Genomic DNA, 20,586 nt, shown 5'->3' on the forward strand with positions numbered 1-20,586 from the left:
TCCTGGCTTTAGCATTTTCCGCACTCTTCTGATAACACGTTTAGAATTTGAGGAGAGACGTGGTTTTGGTAATGCAGAGAGGATGTGGGGCCTTGCGAAGTAGCCTTCATCATCTTAGTGCATTTACCATGGTCCAGGGAGGGCCCTCAGCTATGTGGCCTCAGAAACTGGATTTTTCAGGAACTAAGAGCATAGCCACCTCTCACAGGTGAATTCATACTATCCTACTACATGCAATTGAAGTATGAAGTCAAAATAACAACCCATCAACTGACAGAAATACAGTACAGTAGAGTGGTGATTCCGGCAGCCACCAGTATGTCTGCCTGTAGGTCATCCCTAGTCTGGAGTCATTTAATGTAAAGTAAAATAATATAACGATCACAACAGTGATGGCCCCCACTTAGTGGGTGCTTACTGTGCATCAGGAGGTGGGCTAACACTTTATGTATTAATATATTAGGTCATCCAGTCCCTCAGTAACTTCTCTAGGAAGGTACTATTTTTACCCCCATTTTACAGGTAAGGAGACCAAGGCTCAGTGAAGTGATGGGCTCGAGGTTTCATAGTTTCTGTCTAAACCCAAACCCCAGATCTTAAACACTGTGCTGTAGTTCTGTTATTCTTACAGATATTTGGCCTCCTGTGTTGGCATCCTTTTGTGTTCCTTGCTGTCTCCCCAACCTCCTGGGACGTGCCCTGTGCCATTGTCTCTTTGTGAGGATAACATTGATAACTGAAAAGTCCTTGATTTTTCATCCTCTGTTTCAAGGAACATGTTTTTCCAGCTCTTACAGAGGGAGAAGAGCTTTTGTCTTTTCCCTCATTTTCTCTTTGGATCAAAATATGCCCTAGAACAAGAGTTCACCTTCTCTTAAAGCTGTGCCAGGAAGGGGCAGCTAAGAAAGGGAACCATTAGGGCTGTATTTTGGGCTGTGCCAGCTCAGAACTGAGGAGGCACTGACCGTCTCTTCTTTGCTTTCTCCACCGGTGCAGCATCTGGAAATGGCTTTTCTTCTGGGGTGAATGACAGCTGGGGTGAGAACCCAGAGAGAACTCCTGTGGTATATAGATGGTTGGATCCTTCTACATCCAAAATCTCTGGTTTTCTGATCTCTAACGTTGGAGAACTCCCACTACTGTAAATTAGTTGGGGATAGGTTTTCAGTTTGTGCTGATGTGAATAATTTCAGGATAGGATTTCCATCTGAAACGGCATGTCTTTGTGATTGCATTTTAGGGATTGCTGGAGCGGAACTACCAAGCAGAAGCAGGCATTGCACTGTCAGTTGTCATCAGGTTTGCAATCAGATTGGAAAAGCTGAACTTGAAGCTTCCTGCCTGCAGTGAGGCCGAGAGAGACCTACTGCTCGCATAATAAAAGACATGAGCTTCAACGTGACTCTCCACCTTTCCTATAAATTCCGATTACTGTTGCTCTTTACTTTATGCCTGACGGTGGTTGGGTGGGCCACCAGTAACTACTTTGTGGGTGCTATTCAAGAGATTTCTAAAGCAAAGGATCTCATGGCTAGTTTGAACAAGGGTGTAGTTTTGGGGAAGAAAGGAGCTGTGACAGAGGAAGCCTCTGTGAAAAAAGCAGACCTTAACAACTGCTCTTCTGTGTCTCCACACCTCAGTAAGTACTTATTTTTTCTTTTTAACAAGTAGTACGTACACTTTTTATTTGAATATAACAAATGTACAGAAAAGTACAAAAATCAGAAGTGTGCAGCTCACTTAAGTTTCACAAAATGAACATACCAGTGGAACCAGTATGTAAATTAAGAAATGGAGTCTTCCCAGAACCCCAGAGATGCTTCTTTGAGTCACGACCCTTACTCCAAGCTTATATTCCATCCATTAGATTTTTTTGAACTGTACGTAATTGGAAACATACACTATGTACTCTACTGTGTCTGGCTTCTGTTGCTCAACATTATGTTTGTGAGCTGTATTTGTATTGCTGACAGGTAGTATTTATTACGTGAACATGCCCAATTTGATCCTCCAGCTGCAGAAGTCTCAGCAGGCATGTCAGTAGGCATGTGTGATGAGCTGGGGGTCGATTGACCCAGGCCGGTGGCTCTGCTCCAAGTGTTTCTCATCCTCCTGGGACCAGCGGGCTAACCTGGGCATGTTCTCCTGGCATCTGCAGGGAAATGACAGCACATCCAAGCTTCCACTCATGTCATATCTATTAACATCCCCCTGGCCCACCGTATGGAGTCGAGGGACAGGATAGTATGTTTTCAGTGTTGTCTTAGTTTATTTCTGTGTTTATTTCTTAAATATGTTGTATGTTTTGATTCTCCTTTGACATCTTGCCTTTCAATTTAAATGAATAAGAAGTTGGTCTTTGGGAGCACGTTAATTAGGAAAAACTCCACAGCGATATTCTATGTAACCCACAAAGGTTCTGTCAGACCTCTGATTCTCCAGAACATCGAAGTGCTTAGAGTTCTCCAGATAATCCTTGGAGTGTCTTTCCAGAATACCTTTCCTCAGCCCATGTGTGTCTGGCGGATTCCTGTCTAGTCATCAGAAATCTAGTTTAGATCACTTCTCTCCCAGCAAGGTTTCTGGGACTGCCCCAGAGTTAATCTTAGGCTCCCTGGGTGCTCCTCCACCTTTGTTTCTGTGGTTGTGCTGGTCAGTGTATTGTTTACACATTTGCTCTTCTTCCCCTGGAGACAGTATGCAGGCGGGATGAGGGCACGGTGATCCTTTCCAGCTCTATGAAGTCCACAGCTCCTCCCTGGTCCTACAGAGGTGGCTCTCTGCATACACTTAATTAGCTCTCTGGGGGGCAGTCTAGGGCTCTTCAGAGGCTTCTTGCTTTTAGTGGCACAAAACCTGCAGATCCTTTTTCCTGATTACATCACAGACTTGTAGTGTGATCATACTGGCATGCTGCTTCTCTTTACTCAGTCACGGAAAAGCCAAAACATTATTCCGGATTGTTCAAGGGAAATCGTTCTGCTCACAGATTACACAAGTTGAGATAGCAAAATGAGTTACTGAAATGCAGATCTGACTGTATCATCCCCCTTGTTCAGAATTCTCTCAACATACTTAAGCAACAGATGCATTCATGGAAACAGATGGGCAGTGACACGGTACTGACTATGGATCCGGGGGGCGACATAAGTAGTGACAAATTAAGATGGGCCATTAGTGACCCAAGGAGGAATAAAACTTGAGAAAATATGACGGAGGCGGTAAGGGAGACTGCTAGAGTGAGTGGAAGCAGGCACCCGAAGATTGGGCACATAATAAGCTACTACAGTGAGGGAGTGAGCAGGGGGACTGATTTACATCAGACCTGTTGCATGGGGCTCTTTCCGGGGCCGAGAGCAGAGACACGGTCAGGTTAATTCAGATGATGGGGTTTATGGACAGGCTACACAGGAAGACATCTCTACAGCCATCCCATCATCTCCCAGCAGCTCTGGTAGCTTGCCTTTCCTTGTAACTCCTTTCCTTACTGTTTGTTTGTAGGGATTACTGCCTGCTGACTCTATGTCTTGTGTGTAGACCCTTGTGGAAAGGCTCTTGTAGGTCAGTTATTTGCTCTTGGTGCTGTTGGGCAGAGTCTGTCAGCCATGCTGTGGACAGTAGAGCCTGGTCTAAGCAGCCATGGCCAGGGTAGGAGATGGTCACATGAAGCAAGGCACAGGGACATACATCGGAAAGGTGGGTGACTGCTTTGCTCCAGAAGAAGATAGCTCAGTTTGCAAGTACCTTGAACAGTATATGTGGAGTTTTTCTTGTTTTGGTTTTTTTTCGGCCACGCTGCGTGGCATGTGGGGTCTTCGTTCCCCGACCAGGGATGGAACCCTTGCCCGCTGCAGTGGAAGCGTGGAGTCCTAACCACTGGACGCCAGGGAGGTCCCGAGCTGTAAAAAGTGTGTTCCCTAACCAGAGCTCTGCCTCCTCTCCTACCAGTCAGTATTCCCCGTTCATTCGGGTCTGAGGCGAGGGTCAGTGGCTTCAGCCTTATCTTTAAAGCCTTGCACGAGATTGGTTACCATGGATGGTCTTGCGTTTCATCCAGTCAGGCTGTGTCCAGACTCACTGAGCAATGCCCCATTGGGGATTTCGCCACGTGGAACAATGGGAGGATTCTTGCGGTGTTGCCCATACCTGTTACTGTTGAGTTAGGGAGGGAGGCTAGTTTCTATTTCCTTTCGCTGCTTTAGTTTCAGGGAGTTAGAATAGCTCTCAAGAGCTTAGGGAAGGACCTTGGGGAAAAGGGCCTTGTCTGTGAGCTTGATTCCGTGGAATGCTCTTGATCTTTAAGAGACTTCACCCTCCTTTGGATTTTTTTTTTTTATGACAACAAAGAAAGTTGGATTGATTGCTTCATTCATTCCTTGGGTGAGGCTTCCGTGGTTTTTTTTTTTTTGCCCCCTTTGGAATTTTGAGAAGGAAGAGAGGTTAGAGCAAATTTGAAGTTGCTCAGTCTACCCCTGACCTCTGCTCTTCACCAGGGTTCTCAGAACAGAGTGTATTTTCTGCTTATGGATGAATCATAGAGCCAGGACTGGTAACCCAGCACAAGAGAATGGTCTTATGTGTCATTTGCTTGTTTTTGCAGCCAATAACCTGAGTCATAGATTCTGTGGTTATAGTTTGTGACCAAATGAGGCTTTACAGTAGTGCTTGTTGTGTGCCAGACAACTAGCACAAAGTGTGTGACATGTACCAGCTCCTGTAAGCCTGTCAGCCTTTGATGAGCTCGTTCATGTTAGTTCCTGTGTCCTGTTTCTGTTGTAGAAGGCCAGAACAAGCTCGTTTTCAAACCAGATCTCACTCTGGAAGAAGTACAGGCAGAAAACCCCAAGGTGCACAGAGGCCGGTATCACCCTGAGGAATGCAGGGCTTTGCAGCGCGTCGCCATCCTCATCCCTCACCGGCACAGAGAGAAGCACCTGCTGTACCTGCTAGAACACCTTCACCCCTTCTTGCAGAGGCAGCAGCTGGAGTATGGCATCTATGTCATCCACCAGGTGAGTGTGTGGGCAGACCAGGCCTCTGCCCGCCACACGCTCCTCTCTCTGAGGCGCTTCGTCTGTCTTGGTTAAAAGGGCATCAAACTATCATCAAAGGTGAGGTCTCTTATCTCATTTATCCTTGAAAGTAGTAAAGGCACTTCCTGTCCCAGAGTGTGGAATAATGGGATAAGTGCTGGGAAATTTTACTGGCTCTTAAGTGATCCTCTGGAGAAAGCCTGTTTGCTTTTGTGAGCCCTTCCATTGCAGACAATGAAGCCCAAAGATATTTCCCTGGGACTGACCTTACATTGCCTTCTGCATTTGCTATACACTACACAATGAGATGTTGGAACTGTGCTTTATTATTGAGCCTGGCTATTCAATGGGGATCTAGATAGAGGAGTTGACTACTGTGTGTTAATCGCCATGGAATTCTATGACTGTCTCCACCTTTCTGCCTTTAAGTTTGCCACTATCTATTATGGAGAACATTATGTTTAGTTTTCACTTTTTAAAAAAAAAAATTAATTTTATTTATTTATTTATTTTTGGCTGTGTTGGGTCTTCGTTGCTGTGCGCGGGCTTTCCCTGGTTGCAGCGAGCGGGGGCTACTCTTCCGTTGCGGTGCGCGGGCTTCTCGTTGCGGTGGCTTCTCTTTGCGGTGGCTTCTCATTGCGGAGCACGGGCTCTAAGCGTGAGGGCTTCAGTAGTTGCAGCACGCGGGCTCAGTAGTTGTGGCTCACAGGCTCTAGAGCACAGGCTCAGGAGTTGGGGCGCATGGGCCCAGCCGCTCCGCGGCATGTGGGATCTTCCCGGACCAGGGATCAAACCCGTGTCCCCTGCATTGGCAGGCGTATTCTTAACCACTGTGCCACCAGGGACGCCCCTAGTTTTCACTTTTATGATTCACTTTTTTGGCTTCCAAAAGCATGATTTAGTAGGAACACGGTAAGTATTAGTGTAGCCTGCTTTGAAGAGTTTAGCTCTAAGTGGAGTGGGTGATTTAAGGTGCCTCTATCTGGTATTAACATTTATTGAAAGAAAAATAAGACATCAACAACTATACATGGCTATCTTTTCAGAATTGTCCTGGGCCATCCAAATAATTCCCCCTCAAATCCTTACAAATGCTCCGAATGCAAGGAAAATCATTAACTGTATACCTAATATTGGTTATAACTGGTAATATTTGTTTTGGGAAAACTTTTGATAGATCAGAGGATGCTGTTCTGCAATGTATACTTTACAATAAACTGGGGGTCTTAAAAGTTAATGTGCATATATATATTACATCTATCCCCATTTTGTGAGGATTTGAAACAAAATTTAACTGTTATATTGGTTTATCATTATTTTTGTTTTTAACATTGTTAGTCATTCAGAGGACTTACTCAGGACAGCAACCCCCAGTGTATAATTTTATGAATAGAAAAATATGTCTGCTTTATGTTATTCTTTTCAGGAAAGTACTGTGGTGAGTTTTGAGAACTGCCTATACTTTTGTTATGATAAACTGTTGATTGAACTGGAATTTATTCTTAAGGAATTTGATCCAAATAGCCATGAAAAAATTACTACTGTAAAAAAATGTTTCATATTGTAGCTTTGATTATATTACTGGTTTACTGTGTTCTTTCCTTACCCAGTAACGAATCTCCTCTGTAAGGCCACTATGAGGATTAGTGTCTGCCATGAAGTGTTAAATCCGGGTTCTCTTACAGTGATTCCACGAGACTTTTAAGTAGCTTAGGTATATGAGCAGTAACCTTCTCTGTTTATAGGTCAGGATTTCCTGATCCTTTCTGGCAAGCTATATTTTTTGGGGAGCTTAGTGTAAGTTTGTTACATGGGGTAAGATGGGGATTAGCTAAGAGCTGAACAGCGAAGCAGTGATTCTACTTGGCATGACTGGTATGTAAGAAAGGTTTTGTGGTTTTACATGGAAAAAATAAAGGTATGTTTAAAATTTTTTTAGAGTTATCTTTATTAGTATTTTAAAACTATGGTTTTTAAAAAAATTGTTGTAAAATACACATAACATAAAATTTACTATCTTAACCATTTTTTTTTTTTTTTTGGTTTTCGTTTTGGTTTTGCGGTACGCGGGCCTCCCACTGTTGCGGCCTCTCCCGTTGCGGAGCACAGGCTCCGGACGCGCAGGCTCAGCGGCCATGGCTCACGGGCCCAGCCGCTCCGCGGCATGTGGGATCTTCCCGGACCGGGACACGAACCCGTGTCCCCTGCATCGGCAGGCGGACTCTCAACCACTGCGCCACCAGGGAAGCCCTATCTTAACCATTTTTATTGTAGAGTTCAGTAGGGTTAAGTTTGTTCACATTATTGTGTAAATAATCTCAACTAATCTTTCATCTTGCAAAACTGAAACTCCAAACCTATTAAACAACAGCTCCTCATTTCAAGGTGTTTTTAGTTATGGAATACAAGTATGTATGAAGCATAAAGAAAAACACAAAAGACCTGTTATTGTTATTGCATCTACTGTGTCAGATTTTCATGTCATATGTATACTCTTGTGCGTTAGCAAGAATAATACCAGCTCCTGCATGTGAACTGAACAGGGGAACAGTGTGAAATCTTGTCTCAGGAGCTTTTCAAGTTTTAATTTCCATATCTATAGGCTGGAAGTAACAAGTTTAATCGCGCCAAACTCCTGAATGTGGGCTATATAGAAGCTCTCAAGGATGAAATTTGGGACTGCTTCATATTCCATGATGTGGACCTGGTGCCCGAGAACGATTTGAACCTTTACAAGTGTGAGGATCAGCCCAGGCATCTGGTGGTTGGCAGGAACAGCACTGGGTACAGGTAAGGCGGCTCTGCTCACAGCTGCCTTAGGTCAGAAGCCTGGCCTGTTATCGTCAAGGCTGTGCAGACACTGTGTCCAGGGTGTCTGCAGAAAATGAGAAATAGGAAAAATGGTCCATGATATATCACTTAAAGTTCACAACAGGAATTAGAGAAATTCAATTTTTTTTCTTATTAGGAAAACATCCGCCAGCAGCCTTGGCAGAGGATCACAAAGATAAAAAGGGAGAGAAGAGGGGAGGGAAGTCCAAGCTTTGCACATGGCGGCCAGCCTCGCCTGCAGGGCCCGCCTGCTGGAACTTTGGCAAGGGCTCCCACGCTGAGGAGAACTCAAGTAACTTAGCTATCTCTCCCTGCCTTCTGCCTCTAAGAGGCAACAAGAGTGTGCCTCCAGGTCAGCTTCTAGGCCTCTTTTGTGAGACCGTGATGTCTCTTTCCAGACCAAGTCCGGAGGGAGACTGGGAAGGGGCATGTCCATCAAGTGGTCTGCTCAGGAGCCAGGACACACAGGACAAGGTCCCTTCTCTCAAAGTCACTGTGGGAAGAGCCAGGCACCGTCATTTCTGCTTTCATGCCCCCCCCCCCGCCCCATCCCACCCTCCACCACACACACACACACACACACACACACACACACACACACACACACACACACACACACACACACACACACACACACACACACACAGAGGCATAGCTGCTTTTCAACCTTATTTTGTACCAGTTCCTATTTGAAAACAACTGAGGGGAAATAGCAACCAAGAAAGTTCTCCACAAGGGAAACTCTATGTTCACTTACATGTGTGCACACGTACCTGTCAGCCTCCACCAAGCCCTGCCCTTCGTGTGTGCTCACATGTGGGGTGCTACTGCACTAGGGACCCTGAGACTGATCTGAATGAGGCTGAGTGCCCATCCCCACAGCACTCCCTGGTGTGTACTGCTGTGGGGAGACAGGCAGCTGCAGTGGAGCTGTGTCAGCTTTGCACTTCACTTCTGCAAATTCAACTAGGAGCACGTGCTAATGAGGGGGAGAGTTTGGGGTGGGGGTGAGGCCAAGGGAGAGAGAGCTATAACACTATAAAATAAAATGGGAGGTTCCACCAGTGTCTACTCTGGGAAGTGATCATGAGATGCAAACCATGAATCTCTTTTTGTGTGTGTGTGAAATATTCTTTTTATTTTTTCTCAGTCATTTAGAAAAGTAAAAACCATCTTTACTTCACAAACCATACAAAAACAGGTGGTAAGCCGGATGAGGCCTGCGGGCTATAATTTGTTGGTCCCTATAATAGCATGTCAACTGGGATGACAGGATCAGATTTGCATTTTCAGCCAGTGAGTCTGGAATTCAAATGTGCATATGAATCATCTGGGGATTCTGTTGAAATGCAGATTCTGTTGTGAGATTCTGTGTATCTAACCAGCTCCCAGGTGATATTTTGGCAGCAGGGTTTGATCTGTGAATCACACCTCGACTACCAAGGCTTTCAGAGATCCCAGGTCGGATCCATCCATGGAAGAGAGCCTGGATTGGAGAGCGAGGGTGAGGATGGAGGGGAGAGCTGTAACGTCAGTTAGGAGTCTTTTGGGAGGTTGGCTCAGCAGGCCTTGGTTGCTGGGAGGAAGTGAGAGCTGGGAGAGAGGGAGAAGTTGAAGATGACAGCAAGGTTTTGTTGGTTAGTGCTGTCTTAAGCAGAGAGCCCAGTGATCTGTACAAAACTGGGTACAGAATAGTGCTCAAGAAGTTTTTGCAAACCATGAATCTCTTGATGCCTCCCTTGCTCTTGGTTTCCATTGTTGCTCTTATTGTGTAGGTTTCTCACTTCGGACTGTTCAAGAGATTTCCAAGAGTAACGCTGACTGCAGGCGACCTTTGCCTCAGGTAGACTTTAAACCTAGTCCCTGTGTAAAGTGTGGGATATAAACAAATACCTAGAATAAGCCACAATGGGTGAGAGCACACTCTCTTTAAGAAAAAACACCTAGGGAAGGGTTTAAAGGTGTTGTCCAGGAAATGTGGCATCTTCATCTTGTGGAATCAGTGGAGCTTCCCAGCAGAGTTCCAAGATGTGGAAGCAAGAGAGAACATGGCACAGGTTTTGAGGAAAGGCTGGTAGTTCATTAGTGCTGGAGAATGAATGTCTGGGATGGTGGAGGGAGGAGACGCTAGAGATGAGGGTAGGCAGGGGCCAGGTTAGGCAGGTGTTGTTCAGTCTGGTAAGGAGTTTGGAGTGCCTGTGGAAGGAATTAGAGTGCTGCTGACACATGGTTACAGCCAGGAATGACAGGAGAAAGGTCAGTTCAGCTGGCCTTTAGTGTATGGGATGGAGCAAGGCAGGAGGGGAGAAGATGAGGGGCAGATGCCCACTCCTGCCTCCATGCTCCAGGGGCAGTGGGGCCAGAGGGCAGGAGAAGGGTCTGGAAGAGAATCCCAGGACTTTTTCTTTTGGGGAACTTGATCATTATCTGGAGATTTTGCTTTCTGGTCTGTGAGCCACCTCTGCACTGAAGAAAGTAGCATATCATGGCCAGGTACCTTGGTATTTTCAGAAGCATGTTAGCCATCTGCTCACTCATTGGTATTAAGATGTCACTCTCTACAACACAGAATACCTGTACTTCAGACCCTTGACGTGGGTGATAACTTCCCATTGCCCAGTCTTTCTAGACATCTGTGGTGAGAAGTTACAATCACACAGGATTGTTTTCTCATTTGTTTGTTTTTGGAGTATGGATACACAGGATTGTATCAAGGACAGGCCTTTTGTTGGGATTCTAGATTTTATCTTTGCGTTAAGCTGGACCATAAGAAAATGAGTTCTTGGGCATTCCTGCTGGGAACTGATCTTGAGTAAAACTTTGGTGTGATGATCGTGGGTTTTATCAGATGCCACTCACTCTAAAAACAGCCCCTGTACGAATGTTGCTGGTTTAACTTGCTATTGTAATTGGCCAGAAGTTTCTTTTATAACTAGAACTCAGGAAGCCTTTGTCTTCCTTGAGTAACTGACAGTTTTCCTAATGTAAACCAGGTGATTGAATGTGTCTCTCTCCTCTTTTGATCTGGATGCAAGAAGCTCAGAGTCAAATCCATGACCTTCTTTTAGAAGCTGAAAAGAATCTTATTTGCAGATCAGAGTTCTAATATATTTCCTATTCTGATCTTCTATCTGAGTGAAGTTTTCCTCTCGTCCTGGTTTGTCATTTTTGTTTTTCTACTTTACTGTATGTATCATGTAAACTGCCTCATTTTCTGTGGTTTGGGGGAGGTTTGCATAGGTAGTGTAGGAGTTGTCTTCCTCCTCCTTAGTTATTGCCTTTCCTCCTTTGGGCAAAATCCCTCTAGTTGCTGGCAGGTGCAGTTGCAGGTGGCTAAGTGTCTGCCTTCTGCTGGTAACTGTGTGTCCCTGTGCCACAGAGCTTAAATCAGCCCACTATTCATTGTCACAACTGCCCCATGAGTATGAAGGAAGCGCAAGAAGTGTTTTCACTTTACACACATGCAGAGGGAAGAAGTTAAAGCAACTTGTCTCAGCTATCTCAGACTCTGATGAAGACAGAAATAAATCTTGTTTATCCCAGTGATTATGGTCAGTGATAAACATCTGTACTAGCCTGTGGGAAATTTTATTGCCAAGAATTCCTTTAGTACCTGCCTGCTTTTACAAGGACTTTACTCTTATTTGATGACTCCATTTTCCCCACCCTTGGGCCTTACAGTCCTTTAAAAATAAGTAAAACTGTTTCAGGGCCAATCAACTATTTATGCTTTTCTAGCTAAGAAGAAAAACCAGAAGGAAAGATCAATAAACATGTAGATATTTGGCACCTAAGAGGCAACTGAGGAACTGATACTTCTTTAACCTTTCTTTCCAACTGGTCTCCTCCTGCACCTCCCACTGCAGCCAAACTGGTCTCCCGGTGCTCCTCACACAGCCTGCGCTTTTCTCCCTCTCGGCCTTTTGTCACAGAGTTCTGATCACCAGGAGTTCCCCCAGTTTTCTACCTGTCTGAATCCTCCCAGGCCCACCTGCCCTGATGTGTAGCTTCTCCTTCCTCAGAACCCTGGTAATGTTCACCTCTCTTGCTGGACTATCAGCTGTGTGTGAGCGCAGGGCCCACTTATTCTAGCGTTTAGCCAGCTGCTTTGCACACAGTGGATAGTCGTTACTTAATGGGTCACTACCAAGTCATCAGTGCTGGGTCCCTCCTGGTGACCCCTTTTTGGGGCGTGGCAGGTTATGCCTGGGCAGTGGTTCCACTCAGTGTTCTGATGAAGCTGCTAGTTTTCAGGTAGTTTAGGAACCCCTTCCCAGCCAAACAGAGTCCATTAACCATGGCAACAAGTCACTGCAGTCAGTGTCTTGGTCAGTAATAGCTGCCTTCTGAGCACTTTGTTCTTTTTGTTTGTTTTAGGTGGTTGTTTTCCAGAATTTTAGCTTGGGGGTATGTAAGTAAATCTATTTCCATTGTGGGTTAAGCAGGGTCCTCCCCATCTGTACTCAGAACATAGAAACAAGCAGCTGAGCTACAAATTAACTTTGGGGACTCCACCTATTAGATGGCAAGTGTCTACATGATTATTGATCTTTCCTTTTGGTTTTTCTTATTATCTAGAAAAGCAGACATATTTTATTGGTCCTGGAATACTTTGAACTGACATTAATTAAAGTTAGAGATCCTCCATATATATTCACATCCTCTTATTCAGTAACATCCAAGTTATTAAGCTGCCTTCATTTGCATTTCTGAATTGTTACCGTGTTCTATTCAAGGGACATCTTTATTTCTCAGATTTGTTAATTTGCCTACCAATAATCCATGAGTCCTAAATGATTGACCTCTTTTCTTTCCCCTTTTCCTTGTTGGTATACCCACAGCTCCACCCTTTTTACTCTCCTCTTTTCACTTACTACATTGTCTTCGGGCAGCTCTCCCTACCCTTGTGCCTTCAGGTACCACCTCTTGACAGCTTATTTCCAAAGCTATCTCTGTAGCCACTCCTCTGTACTGAACTTGGACCTTGTAACCTTTTTCCCACTGGCAGAAGCCCCAAGGGTACCTCATATTCAGTTTATCCAAACCGTAATTTGTCTTCTTCTCAAAACCTAATTATCAGTTTGTATACCCTGTTTTTGTGAGAGGCACTGTCATCTACCTAGTTGCCCAAGCTGGAAACCTCAGGGTTATTAAGGTATGTTGGGTTCTCCAGGAAACAGACTCTGAGACGGAGATTTGTATGCATATAAGTGGAGGTCTGCATAAAAAGTGTGTATAGGAGCTCTCTCCTGCTCTCCACCCCACTCCCTAAAAGAAAGTAAAAGTAAAAAAGCCACTCGTTCACGCTGAACCTGGGTGCAGCCTCAGAATGCTCTTAACCCACAGCCCTTGGCAGCCACAACTATTCATTGGATTGGCACACGAGGTGAAATCTCTCATCCAGATCTGATGTTACAGTGCACATTGACAGGTACCTCTGTAGACCTCTGCACACAAACACTAACAATAAAAGGTGGGTGGCACCTTGCTTAGTGAGCAGATGTGAGAGCTTGTCTAGACAGAGGACAGAAGGCCAGACAAGGAAGGCCAAGAACGTGGGGAGGTGGATGTCAAGCAGGAGTGGGTGGGTGGAAGTACATGGTCTTCAAAGTGTTCCTAGAATGCCCGCCCTGCAGTCAGAGACTTCTGAAGCATCTGTGGAGAACAAAAGGACTTGGCACTAACGTTCTAACCATTTCTCTCCTCTCTTTCGCTCCAGGTTACGTTACAGCGGGTATTTTGGGGGTGTTACCGCCCTAAGCCGAGAGCAGTTTTTCAAGGTGAATGGATTCTCTAACAACTACTGGGGATGGGGAGGCGAAGACGATGACCTCAGACTCAGGTGAACAACAGAGACAGGTCCCCTTCACGGGGCTCTGCTAGCAGTGGTTGTGTGTGGTTCCTGTGGAGGCCAGGCCAGCAGGTCATGAGGCTCCGACTTGGGCTTGAAGGGTGGCAGGGGGTGGGGGGTGAGCAAGGCGGCCCAAATCGCTCTTTGCCACTGGCAGTTCAGAAATGATGGAGGGTGGTCTAGTCCTGGCTAATGGGTGTCCGGGGTCCGGGAGTGTTGGTGGAGGTCTCTGTGGACTTGTCAGCAGGTATTACCTACTGAGATAGAGTCTCACCCGTGAATGGCAAGTCCCAGACCACAGCGTTTGCAAAACTGCCACCTGAGGAAAGTGGCCAGAGGCCTGTTCTAAGCCTCTGCGTTCTCTCAGACCCCAGGCAACCCTGGTGGTTCCCAGCGTGCAGAGCAGGGAGTGCCAGCAGCCTGTGAGGAGTTGCACGCCCCGAAGCAGGCCAAGATGTCCTCTCCTTATACACGAGCCAGCCGCGCACTCCGTGGGAGCAGCTGCTGGCCTGACTCCCTGGCCTGACTCGGGGCTGCTGGCATGACCCTCAGATTCTCTTGGATTCTTTTCTGCTCTGGGGGGTTCAAAGGGGATATGCCTGGTCTCCCCTCTCAGCCCCCTTCCCTGAACTTGGGTTTCATGGCCAGATAGTTATGGGTATCCCTAACTCCCAGAAATAAGTAATTATTCAAGAGCCTGGGGCCAGTATCTTCAGACTTGTAACAAGGTCTGTCTATTAGGAGACCCCCTTTCCTCCTGTTGTTGCCTCTTAGAAAGAAAATTTCTCAGCTGGCGTTCTGAATTAATATACGTGTGGCTGCCAGATGTTTTCCATTGCTTCAGCATGAAGAAGCCGGGCTCCATGCTGGTCTCATTTCCAGGTCTAGTCTGAGAGTCTCTGGAATGTTTCTGGCAGGAGGGAACGGATCTCCCTGACCAAAGGCTGCATAGAAATGGCCGTAGTGATGGGCAGCGGCACTTCATGGCCCAGCCCATCAGCAGCCTGTGTGGCCGTGGCTTATGAAGTGGACAGAGAGGGTACCTGCTAGATTTCAGGGCAGGAATAGCAAGGGCTCGGAGTCAACCGTATCCATCATGTTCCCCAAATCCATTTCACTGCCCAGATGGGACGGCTAGTAGAATTTTACACTGATGTATCTTCACTCTCTTTTTTCCTGTTGCTCCTCGGTTTCAAGGTAAAGGGGAGCCCCAAGTTTTGCTTTCATTTGGTAAGAACATCATGGCCTCCAGAGTGGTTCTTGACTAACGCTATGGATAAACCAACTGATTTGAGCATAAACATTTGCTGAAATTTCTTTACTAAATACTTATTTACTCACCTGTGCAACAGGCACCACCCTCTTTCTGCTTATATAGTACATTACAGTTTGCAAAGAATGTTCCATGTGGACGGTCTCATTTGAGCCTGTCAGATCAACTCTGTAACACCATTGCCATTTTACGGTTCGGGAAACCCAGGCCTGGAATAATGAATTGACTTACCAAGGTTGTAAATAACAAAGTCTAGATTTGAACCTAGGTTTGTGACATTTAACAGTCATTATTTTCCCTGTTAAAAGAAGGCAACACTAAGTAAATTAGGGATCCTAAGAGACTTGAGTTTTTCAAGGTGTATTTTCTCAGTTGTTTCTGGAAAATGACAAAGTGTAAATTGACACATCTTCTTTGTACCTCAGTAGTAAATGTTAAGGGTGATTCTTCTATGGACTTATTGCCTGAGGCCCAACATAAGAAAATTCTTTTTCTTTTAATACCTAAATAATCAAGATATGTGTATGCACATATATGTAAATTTTTGCAAATGATTCTTTTTTAAGTGCCTAGTGGTAGATAATTGGGATAGAATTTTTCTTTTAACACCTCTGTTATTTTTGCAGGGTTGAGCTTCATAGAATGAAAATAACCCGGCCACTGCCTGAAGTGGGTAAATATACTATGATCTTCCACAAGAGAGACCAAGGCAATGAGGTGAATATAGAACGGTAAGTCCTGGATCCATGCGCCTGGCAGGCTACCTGCGTAGTCTCTTCTGTCACTAGTCCTATGCCAGATTTGATCAGATAAACCAGTTTATTTTGTTCAAAGCTTTTTATTGAGGTAATTTTCGGACAGACCCAAAAGCAGAGGGAACATCTATTGAATTCACATGTACATGTACCACATTCCCAGTTTCAACAGTTAACAACTCATGGCTTCTCTTCTTTCTCCCACTTTCTTCTCCTCCCCCACTGGATTCTTTAGAAGCAAATGAGATATCACAGCATTTCCTGTGTAAATATTTCAATAGTATCCTTAAAAGAAGTCTTAGAAAAAGAACTGCAGAGGTGCTGCGCGGAGACCCGCTGCACCCCTGCGAACACGACGCTGCGAGTGGCGCAGAGCGTGCGGGCCATCTCTGCGCCCAGCGCGCCCTGCCCACCGCTGCCCTGGGGACTGCAGGCAGGCGCCGTCCGGGCGCTGCACACCGGACCCGCTCTGCTGTCAGGTCGTAAATTCAGACAAACGTGAATGGGTAACAACAGAAAACGGTGTTGGAACAGTGGGAATCAGCAATTTTGCACAGGAAGCTTTGGGAGATGTTGTTTACTGTAGTCTGCCTGAAGTTGGGACAAAATTGAACAAACAAGAGGAATTTGTTGCTTTGGAAAGTGGGAAAGCTGCTAGTGAACTCTCTTCTCCTCTATCAGGAGAAGTAACTGAAATTAATGAAGCTCTAGCAGAAAATCCAGGACTTGTCAACAGATCTTGTTATGAAGATGGTTGGCTGATCAAGATGACACTCAGTAACCCTTCAGAACTAGATGAACTAATGAGTGAAGAAGCATATGAGAAATACATAAAATCTATTGAGGAGTGAAAATGGAACCCCTAAATAAACTAGTTTGAAACAACTTAATCTAGAATAGTTGTCTTAAATTAGTGGTGGATAGATTTTTAAAAAGCAACTTTTAGCAAAAGAAACTACTTGCAATGGTGTTGCCTGAAGAAAATACCCCTTAACTTCCTAATGACTTCAGATAAACGCTATGCATCTTTTTCACAACAGCCTGTGATTTTTAGGCTAGTCTCCAGTTATAATATTCAGAATTCCTGAAATTATCTGTGGTAAAACTAGTTATGAAAGTTATGTAATTCAAGGATAACATTATTATCTTAACCGTATATAATATTGTAACTTGCCTACAGCCATCCCTGGATTTGGGTCAAAATACTCAATTAACTTCCCACTGGAAATAAATGGCAGTGGAGAAAAGTTTGTTAGTTGTATAGTGTCCAGTGAAGAACGTTACTCTCTTAATTTTGCAATATACTGTGTTTGCTGGTACTATTTTTATACAGTGAAGCAACAGCCTTGCAGGAAAATAAGAAACAGTTTACTAATAAAATATTCAACTTCCTAATTTAAGAAAAAAAATACTGCAATACTATTATCATACCTAATATAAAATTATCAGTACTTGCTTATTGTCATCAAAGGTCCAGTCAGTGTTCAGATTTCCCCAATTATCTCATAAATGCTTTAATAAATTTTTTTAAACAGTTGGTTTACTCAGATTCAGATTGTAGACAAGGTCCACACATTGCATTTGAATGATTTCTCTGAAATCCCTTTTAATCTGTAGGTTCCCCCTTCCCTCCTTTTTTTTTTTCCCTTGTAATTTATTTGTTGAACAAACCAGGTCATTTGTCTGATGGAATTTCCTACATTGTGGGTTTTGCCAGTCACATCCCTGTGCTATAACTTAATTTGTGCCTCTGCATTTCCTTATAAGCTAGGTCTTCGATCTGGAAGCTTAAACAGATTCTGGTACTATTTGGGGGCAAGAACGCTTCCTCTATAGTGCCATGTATCTCCTTTTGTATCCCAGCAAGGGGACATGATGTCTGGTCATGTTTTGGTGATGTCAGGATTGTTCTGTGGGTTCACGTGTTGTCAGCCTCATGCAGTCATTGTGAGGGTCCCCATTAGTCTTCACCTAATTATTTTAGCAGCCATTGGTGATCATTGCCTAAATTCATTATTCAATTAGGGATTGCAAAATTGTGATATTCTGTCAGTGCTTCTGCATTTATTAGATAGATTTTTCTACAAAGAATGATGTGCCTTCTTCAGCTGTCTGAGTACACTGGGGTACGGTTCTTATAGAAAAGGCAGGATAAAGGGAAAGAATCAGCATTGATTTTTTATTTCAAAGTGATGAGTTGATGCTTCCTACAGCCTTCTGGATGTAGTTAATATTCTTTTCGATGCTCAGATTGTCTTTGGCAAATGTTATCTTTTTCCAGTGGGCTCCCGAATCCTTTGACATAACTGCAGTCGTTTTGCGAGCATTTTTCCCTTTGCTCTGGTGTGATGAGCTGTTCTAGGCTCATCTTGTGCTCCTGCCCCAGGAATTAACCCTTTCACCAAGGAATCCTGGCAGATAAACCAATTCTTTTGGGGGCTATGTCTGAAAAATCTACATTTCTTTGTTCTGGTGGGGTTTTTTCCCTAATGTTTGAAACTGTATTAAAGGGCCTTTAGCCTTTTTGCTAGAGTCTACATTTTAAAACAATATTAAAAGACTTTTAGCCCTTTTGTTAGAACTTACCACTTTAACAAAACAGCTATTTCTATTTTCCATGTGTCTTTTGAGCCTTTGCCCATAGGTGTGCATTTTTCTCTGTAAATTAAAATAATAATAATTAATGAATAGATACAAAAGAATACTTATCAACTGTATGAAAAATCTGAAGATTCTTGATACCATGACCACTGGTCGTGTCCTCTAGCCAGTTTACGCCCTTTCCCTGTGTGGCCCTTCCTTATCCCATATCTTCCCCCTACCCCAAGAGGAAATACTTTCCTGAATTTTGATGATAATTAAAGTTATTTTTGCTGTGTCTTGGTTTTCTTATTTTCCCATGTGTTTGTATTCATATACAAAAAAATTGTTTAGTTTTGCATGCTTTTCAATTTTATATAAATGAAATCATGCTGTATTATTTTTCTCTGACTTTATTTAGCTCAACTTTATGCTTCTAGTCTCCATCCACGTTGTTACTGTAACCGAAATGCATGCTTTTCACTGCTCAGCTCCTAGAGACCAATTCGGTTCAACACCACCCCTCTCCCTGCATCCTCGAGCTCCGGCCACACAATTACTTCCTCTTCTTCAAACACATCCTGCTCTTTGACACGTCTCTGTGTCTTGCACAGGGTGGTCTCTTTTCCGGGGTGTCCTTTCCCTCATCTTCTCTGCTGTGAATTTCTTCTTTTTCAAACCTTGGTCAAATTTACCTTCTCTGTGACCCTCATGAAGTTAGGTGCCACTTCATTCAGCCTCCTCTGCATACAGTTTAGCTTGGTTTGAGGTTCCTATGAGTCCCCGCCCTGCCTGCAGACACAGAGTTCTCCCAGCAACATTGGAGCATTCATAGATCCCCTGAAGCTTATCCAAGGACCTGTCAGCAGTGGATGAGCTGTATCACTGTACATCCTTCTGTCCTGCAGACTGGGGGCTCACTGCATGAAGGACTCTTCTGATCATTGGTCCTCAGGGTCTTCCATGGGGTTTGCCATATGAACACATGGCTGTCGTTAGTATCTGTTACCTTAGATGGAGAAAATAAACTTCTTTTGCAGTAGGAAACCCAACAAGTGCAATAATTTACAAAGATACGTTTGCCAAACTTTGTGACAAGGCAAAAAGCAGTGGAAATAGATGTTAAATTCTTATCTTTCACATTTGTTCTTTATCTTTAGGATGAAGCTCTTACATCAGGTGTCACGTGTCTGGAGAACAGATGGGTTGAGCAGTTGTGATTATAAATTACTCTCTGTGGATTACAATCCTTTATATGTCAACATCACCGTGGATTTCTGGTCTGGCCCATGACCCTGGCTCTTCTGCTGACATTTGGAGGAACTGAATATTTGATTGCAATAATTTTGGCCTAGAGACTTCCCCTAGTAGCACACATTAAGAACTTGTTGCAGCCAATTACTGAGCTGATTCTCCCTCTTTCATATTTTCTTAGCAGAACTCCTGGTGATATGGAATGTAAAACAATTGTTTTGATCATGAGGGTTAAATATTGTAATGTAGATACTTGAAGGACTAAGTATAAAAGGACCACTCAGAAGATGCCATGAAGGCTATTTGAGAACTCTGATTGAAGGAGATTTATTTAAGTTTGAAGTGACACATATTTTCTGGGATAAAAAATGCCACAGGAGATAAGATTGCTGAATGTCCCAGAGAACCAGGAAAGGGTTGAAGATATGTTTCTGTTACTCATTTATCCTGCATGGTCATCTGGGAAGAGGCGGGTCCCCGGTGAGATGAAGGCCGAAGAAGAGGGGAGAAAGGTGAAGAATAAAGGTGCCGCGAACTTGGGACCGAAGAGGTGGCAGAAGGACCGCATCAGGCGGAGAGCAGCTGCGGTGGTTGTACTGTTGCTATGGCTGCTGCCCTGCGGCAGGTGTCACCTGCCCAGATACGCCTTCCAGTAACATTTTATCTACTAGTTTTTAGAACATTTTTGTAAAATGATTTTGTACGTGTAGGATATGAAGTAGCAGTTTACAAATTACCTATTAATTAATAATACATCAGAAGTACCTCTGTAGTAAAATATGAAAAAGCTTTGGGTGGTCAATCTTGTTTTTTACTGTTGTTTCGTTACCAAACCAAACTTGGGTCCGCTTGCCCACATGCAGTGAAGCCAATCTGCAGACACTGGGTTGTGGTGAAGGAAAGTGCAGCGTTTACTGCAGGCGCCAAGCAAGGAGTCCGGGCAGCTAGTGCTTAAAAGCCCAAACTCCCTGAAGGCTTTCAGGGAAAGGTTTTAAAAGACAGGGTGAA

General features: G+C 44.3%; 1 protein-coding gene and 1 pseudogene across 2 annotated transcripts in view; both read left to right on the forward strand.

Annotated features, from left to right (window-relative positions):
* Positions 1 to 20,360, forward strand: part of B4GALT4 (beta-1,4-galactosyltransferase 4) — a 29,127-nt gene extending 8,767 nt beyond the window's left edge. The window contains exons 2-7 of the mRNA XM_082655530.1: positions 1,241 to 1,639; positions 4,780 to 5,012; positions 7,636 to 7,823; positions 13,585 to 13,707; positions 15,616 to 15,720; positions 19,485 to 20,360. Of these exons, the coding sequence (XP_082511656.1) occupies positions 1,387 to 1,639; positions 4,780 to 5,012; positions 7,636 to 7,823; positions 13,585 to 13,707; positions 15,616 to 15,720; positions 19,485 to 19,617 (1,035 nt within the window). The 5' untranslated portion in view covers positions 1,241 to 1,386 and the 3' untranslated portion in view covers positions 19,618 to 20,360. The remainder of the gene's footprint in view (positions 1 to 1,240; positions 1,640 to 4,779; positions 5,013 to 7,635; positions 7,824 to 13,584; positions 13,708 to 15,615; positions 15,721 to 19,484) is intronic.
* Positions 15,986 to 16,595, forward strand: LOC309822656 (glycine cleavage system H protein, mitochondrial-like; annotated as a pseudogene). The gene has a single exon. The product of its transcript is annotated as a glycine cleavage system H protein, mitochondrial-like (transcript).
* Positions 20,361 to 20,586: the final 226 nt, after the last annotated feature.

Source organism: Grampus griseus (assembly GCF_964374135.1).
Source record: "Grampus griseus genome assembly, chromosome: 5".
NCBI lineage: Eukaryota > Metazoa > Chordata > Mammalia > Artiodactyla > Delphinidae > Grampus > Grampus griseus.